The 6,529-nt window shown below is 52.8% G+C and overlaps 1 protein-coding gene across 1 annotated transcript; it reads left to right on the plus strand.

Moving 5' to 3' along the window:
* Positions 1–310: 310 nt before the first annotated feature.
* LOC136831010 (nematocyst expressed protein 3-like) lies at positions 311–6,207 on the plus strand. The gene is made up of 2 exons (XM_067090953.1): positions 311–1,048; positions 6,148–6,207. The coding sequence occupies exons 1-2, from the start codon at positions 311–313 to the stop codon at positions 6,205–6,207; spliced, it is 798 nt and encodes a 265-aa protein (XP_066947054.1).
* Positions 6,208–6,529: the final 322 nt, after the last annotated feature.

The following is a 6,529-nucleotide window of genomic DNA, read 5'->3' on the forward strand; positions in this document are numbered from 1 at the left end:
TGGCTAACCCTTTGTCTTCGTTTCTCTCACCTGGCAAACTTCCCCTTCTGGCTGCCTCTCCTTTGGGAGAGGACTCCCCTTCGTTTTCTTTGCTTGGTTCGTTGGGTGTGGAAGGAAGGTGGGGTGGGGGGAAGGTGGACAATCAGGACGGCCTCCTCTCGGGGGTCTCTACTCACCCCAGGGGCAAAACTTTACCCGTGGAGCAAGAGGAGTCTCCCTCTGCTAACCCGACTTTTTCTTCCAGCATGGCAGTTGCTCTCCATGCCGAGCAGGGAACTGACATAGATACAGCCTGGCATTCCCTGTACCCATGTGGCATGCCATCGCTGCAGGGTCTCTTGTCATGCCTGGTGGTAACCCACGCTATCACTACCCTTACCAACAGCACTGTGCCGATGACAGCCTTCGCCAAGGTGCCGGTAATCATCTCGTCTCACCTGGGGACCCAGGTGACCGCCATACCAGCATCCCAGCAAGCAGTGCCGCTGCCTCCAGGCTTCACCATGACTCCACTGTCCCAGGCCGGACCCTCGATGATGGTGACCTCCACGTGCCCCATGTGATGGTTCCAGCCCCTACTGCTCCTGGCTTCACTGGCTCCCAGGCTGTCCTGGCTTCTCTACCTATCCCGGCTATCCCGGTCGCCCCAGTTGCTGCTCCAGGCTTCCCTGGTTCCTGGGCTTTCCTGGCTGCTCCATCTGCCACTGCATGCCTGGTCGCCCCAGTCGCTGCTCCTGGCTTCCCTGGTTCCTGGGCTATCCTGGCTGCCCCTGTTGCTGCTCCCGTAGACGATGTTCCTGCTGCCTGGGTCGCTCATTCCCTGGCCACCCCGGCTGCTCCTGTGATGTCTGCTGCTCCCTCCTGGATGGGGGACTTCACTGCCATCCTGAAGAAGATGCCAAAGAAGTCGACGAAGAGGTCTCGGAAGGTGTTGTCGTCTTTGTCTTCATCGTCATCGTCATCTGCTACCTCCACCCCTTCTTCTTCCAAGTCTCGTCAGTCGAAGAAGAGAAGGCGGTCTCTAACCCCACTAAGAAATCCCATCCTGGTACTTTCAAGGGGCTGCCTCCCTCCACAGGGGAAGCAGTGGGATCTCTCATCGGCTCTTACCAACCTTCGGGTCAGGGAACTGAATCGCTCACCCCTGGGTCTAGTGTATCAGGAGCCTTGGGCATGCAGACCTCAGTTTGCACACCCATTGCCAGTCCTAAGAAATCCTCTTCGAAGGTTGGCACTGTGTCGGACACTCGTTCACGAGCCTTTCCGAGTACCCAGGTCACTAAGGAGACTTGGGTATCCTGAACCAGTGTCAGAGGGTCCACTCACCATACTGATTCGGGCACAGGACAAGGGAAAGAGCCAAGACATGCAGGTGTCTCGGCTCTGCCTGCTGGCACTTCTTCTGATGCCAAGCCAAGTTCCCAGGCTGGTGCTTTGGTCTCTTGGGTCCGAGCATCTGGAGAGACAGAGAGGAGATCCCCTGTACAGTCTTCTCGTGAGGTTCCGGCCTCAAGAAGATTGGGGCCCATCAAGAAGACAGTGCAAGTTCTCACCAGCCAGCCTTGCGTTTCAACTCCACCCAGTCCCCAGTCCCATTCGCGTGATTGGCCTGGCTCGGTCAAGTCGAGCGCTCGGCTCAGCTCAGCTTGCGTGAACCGCTACATTCTCCTAGGGACAGCACTTCGCCAAGGAAAAGGCACTCTCTTGGACCCAGGTTACTGTCATCACTGTGGGTTGATGACCAGTTTCGCCCTGCTCCTTCTGCTGGTTCCGCCAGCCGGCCTGGCGGGGGTGCCCAAACCTCCTCACCTGTCCCCTCAGCCTCCTGGGGTTTCCCTGAGAGGTGCAAATCGGATAGGAGGAACTCTGGAGAGTCCTCTCCCCAGAGTTTGACTACAAGGGCGTACATTCCTGGCTCGGTTCTTGGATCGACTAGGTTGTATGCCAACGTAGTGCAGGAAGGATCCAAGGGGTCTGCCGAGGTTCTCCCTCCTGCTGGGAGAGTAGATCTGGAGGACCGCACCCTGGAAGGACTGGAGGATCCTTTCTCCCAGGATGTGGACACCCCCGAGATGCAGAGGACTTTTGCAGAGGTCATTGCGCTGATTTGTCAGCACAACGATCTTGGGGAAGGAACTACAGCCTCGTCTGTAGATCGTCCTTCATGCCTTGAATCCTTCTGGGGTTCCTCGATCAAGTGGATAATCTTCTTTCTGAGCAGGAGAATTCACTTCGATCAAAGGGCTCAGACAAGCTGCTTCCTCTTCCTCTGCCTCGACAGAAGTGCTGTTATACACCCTCAAAGAGGGCATTGCTGACCAAGCAGGTTGACCCGTACCTGGTGCGTCTAGGCTTGGGTCTCTCGCTGCAGCATCTTGCTTCGAAAGGGATCTCCCTTTTACATCAAGAAGCGGCGACCCTGGAGGACACTGCCATAGCAGCTCTCCAGGCAGTCTCCTGGCTGGATCTGTGGTCCTTCACAGTATCCAAAGTGGCTGCCTCCTCAAGTGCTATCATTCCTGGGGAGGACTCTGCTTTCAGAAGGCTGTGCCAGTCTGGAGGTAAAGCCATCTCTTACTTAGTCCAAAAGATGGCAAACCTGTAGCTAAAGAGAAATGATGCGGTCCTTTTTCGTTTCGCCAGGTCTGTAGGTCCCAAATCGGCAATGACCCTGCAGAACAGACCGTTGCTGGGTTCTACCTCTCTTCCCTAGAGAGCTGGTAGATGCTGCAGTGGACAAGCGTCGGGCTGAAGACAGCGACTGCCTTGTCCATCAGGCAGTGGCCAAGACCTCTGGGTCTTCGCGCTCCAATGCTTCAGGACAGGGATCGGCTCCTCGAGTTTTGCCGCGATCTAGGGATTGTAGTAAATCTTGAGAAGTCAGATCTCATCCCCAAGCAGTGAATAAAGTACCTGGGTATGCAAATAAATACAGTAGCAGCAAGAGTCTTCCCCTCGGACTCTCATATCAGCAGGATCAGGAAGGCAGCACAGCTGTTCCTGTCTCAACAGGAGCAGCCAGCTCAGCAATGGCAAGGCGTCATTGGTCACCTGTCGTCGTTGGAGAAGATGGTCCCTCATGGGCATCTGCACCTTCGGTCCCTGCAGTGGCGACTGAAGGAGTACTGGTCCCAGTCTCGAGACCCTCAGTCCTTTCTCATTCCTCTCTATGACAGGAACCTCTTAATAGGAGTATGCCTGCATACTCCCATTCTGGACATACTTCTGTTCTCGGATGCTTCGACCAAGGGATTGGGCACACCCCAGGAGGAGTTACTGACTTTGGGAGTGTGGTACCAAGACAACAGGCACCTTCACATCAACATCCTGGAACTCAAGGCGGCTTTCTTGGCTCTCCAAGAGCTTCAGGATCGAGTGATGGGACACTCCATGGTTTTGACGAGTGACAACACAACGGTAGTGGCATGTCAATGAGCAAGGGGGCCTGGTGTCCCTTATGCTTCATCAGTTGACAATGCAGGCACATGAGTGGGCTCTGGCTCACTCGGTAGAGCTGTCAGCCAAGTACAGTAAGTTCCAAAAGTGAAGCTACAAATTTCAGAGAATTTCGTTTGAAATTCACCAACTGGCAACTATAACATGTAGCTGAAAAACTTATTTTCTGAGTTCAGCCCCGTGTCAGCCGGTGAAATTCCATACTAACACGAATTTCTAGGTAAAATATTGCTAAGTATACCAGAGAGAAAAAAGGGCTTTCAGGAATGCTGGAGTTACTACCCCCAGATCGAGCGTCTTCCATAATGGAGACGTCGGTATAACCAAGGGTGAGTGAAAGGATCACAACCACAGAGCCACACTCGATAGACATCCCCATGTCAAAATCCCCCGGGAAGAGTAGTGAGCCGTTCCAGCCCCTACACTCACCCGCCCTCCAAGCCAGCGACTCCAGCGCCACTTACACTCATTCCATTTTCTAGCACGTGATTTTTTCCTCCCAGGATTTTGTGCTTGTGTTTTTGGCTGTTTTTGCCTTTTTGCCAGCATGTCTTCAAGCAGCTTTTCTGTCACCAAGTTAAGTACCATCTTATTGTGGGGTTTTTATGATAAGTTTGGCTGGGTCAGTCCGTAATTTCATATTATATGTGATTGTTGTTATGGCGCACCGTGGCGTCCCCTAGCCAGCCATGTCGATCATGAGATTAAGCCCAACCAGCTTGTTCTGTTTGGGATTTCTCCTTGTTGTTATATTGCTTATCATTATCCCCTGGGTTTCATCCTGGTGGTGTTTCCTAGGCTGGGTTGTATCGGGTGTTTCTTTAAATTATTTTACTGATCCTCATGTTAGGTTTCCTTTATTAGGGTTCCCATCATTTCCCGCTTAGGTTCTTCCACCGGGATGTGTTCCCTTGACAGTTTTAGCTTTATATATCATTATAGTGTGTCGTGCTGGTGCTATCAGTGTTTTGTTGCCTTGAATTTACATGTTACCGGGGGAGCGTCAGCTACATTTTATTGTTTATCCTGTCGCTCCTCTCGGTTAGGCTACGCGCCTTGCACGAGCACAATTATTCCTGGTTTATGTATATTTAGTGATGGTGATTTATCTGGTTAATTTTGTTGTGTGGGGCTCCCTAGCCTGTCTATGTCTATGTTAGGCTCGTATTTTACTTCCTTGGCCTCCCGCTCTCCTCAGTAGGTTAGGTGTGGGGAGGGATCCCCAGGTTGAGGGAGTTTCTGTTGCTGTTCCTTCCACGGGCCGTTGTTTGGGTGGTAGAGTGAGACCCCATTGTCCTCCCCTTCTCCACGGAGGGTAGAGTTTTTCTGTGGGTGTGTCTCCTCTATGCTTTTATAGCATTCCCTCCCCTTTTTCTTTCGGCTCTGGTTGGTTTTCAGCACGGAAATTTCTCTCCCTGTTGTTTCCTCCCCCTCCCTTCCCTTGTCCCCTCCTGTTATTTAGGCTATGCCTGGTGCAGGTGCTGACCTAGGCTATGACTGGGTGTGAGTATGTTGAGGCCTTGGTCACTATCCCTTCCTCCTCTTATTCAGGGGTAGGCTATGTCCTTCCAAGCTGGTATTATTTACGTAGTGTGGTTGCGTGACTGCAGTCGAGCAGGTGAAGTGTCTTCCCAGTCTCCTGTTTTCACTTGCTCTAGCCTACTCCCCATCCCTACCCCACCAACCCCCTCCCTCCCCTACCCCACCCCAGGCCAGCTCTTGTCCTCTTCTCGTGTGGGTGACGCCAGCTGGCGTTTTCCCGAGTTTGGGGCTTTCCTGGTGGAGGATTCGCTCCTCCCAGGGCAAGTCCCGGTGGCATTTTCTTGGCTCAATGTTTCGTTAACCTGCTCTCCTAGGATTGAGCAGGTTTTCGAACATTTCAGGGTTACTTTTTCTCAGCTCTTTCGCGTTCACTTGCGTTTGAGATTACCTTAGTTGGGTTGATTGGCGCTACTCCTGCCCTTGTGGATCTCATGATGTTGGTAGCCTCACCCTCCTATTGTTCTCTAGCGGTGGAGGTTTGGGATCTCCGGTGGGGTATCTCCGGACTCTGGAATGTATGATTCATTGTCTTGTTACCAGTTATGTTACTATCTCTTGTATTCTATATGCATTTATCCACTGGCGGAGCGGCTCATCCTCCGCTGTTATTTGTTTTTCTTGTTATTTTTGGGGTCCGGTGATCCTGCCCTGGGGTTCCGCCGTTTTTATTGCCGGCATCCCTTGTGGTGGGGCCCTGTTGACTCGGCTCTCTTGTTCCACGAGTATTCCGGTGGTCGGAGGCAGCTTGCTTACGCTCTATTTAATTTATTGTTTGGTAGGCCCGTCTCTGACGGGGTTTTTCTTCTGCCGAGTCCTCTGGTAGTACAGTTGAAAATACCTGGGCCCGCCTTAGTTTAAGTTTCTTAGAGTGATAGGTTCATGTACTTTTCACACTTACAGACTGTGCGTTGTGAGGAGCCAGGATGCACCGCCACCCTCCATCAACCCTACGGGCATGTGGTGTGCCGGACCCACGCTGGTTGTGCGGTCCGGCTGGATGATCTCATCGTTTGGCATCCTGATGGCTGTGAGGTTTGCTTCGCTTTATGCAGTAGCATCCAGGACGAGTCGGTAAGCTATTGCCTTTCGTTTTTCACGTTTCTTCAGTCTAATAGTTGTCATATTGTAATCATGTCTTTTATTTTACAGTATGTTAGTCCTGATTGCCTGCCCTTTCAGGCTGACGAGCCTCAAGAAAGAGGCCCTTGAATCTCTCCGCGCCTGGGTGGCTGGGTTGGAAGGAACGACCGTCGGGGAAACCCTACGTCCTCGATGGGAAGCCTAAGAGACCTGCTCTACCCGGCGCCCGGGTTGCTACTGCTGTTCCGGCGGAGTTGGCCACCCTATCATCCAGCAGATCCGGGTCGCGACCCAGCCACCCCAAGAAGACCCCTTACGCGGAGGTTTTGGAGGATGTCACCGCCTTAGACTTGGACCTGGAGCCAATGAATACGGAGCAGGACCAACAGGTAGGTAGAGAGGTAAGTGAGGGCGGGGCGGGCGCCCTTTTGATTCCCCATCATCCTCTGCT

The sequence above is a fragment of the Macrobrachium rosenbergii genome, chromosome 48, assembly GCF_040412425.1.
Source record: "Macrobrachium rosenbergii isolate ZJJX-2024 chromosome 48, ASM4041242v1, whole genome shotgun sequence".
Taxonomy (NCBI): domain Eukaryota; kingdom Metazoa; phylum Arthropoda; class Malacostraca; order Decapoda; family Palaemonidae; genus Macrobrachium; species Macrobrachium rosenbergii.

Bases quoted from the DNA above. Each gene is read 5' to 3' on its own strand.
- LOC136831010 (XM_067090953.1), top strand. From the start codon at position 311: ATGTGGCATGCCATCGCTGCAGGGTCTCTTGTCATGCCTGGTGGTAAC. The intron at 1,049-6,147 runs GTACTTTCAAGG...TTTATTTTACAG, and splicing joins CACTAAGAAATCCCATCCTG to TATGTTAGTCCTGATTGCCT.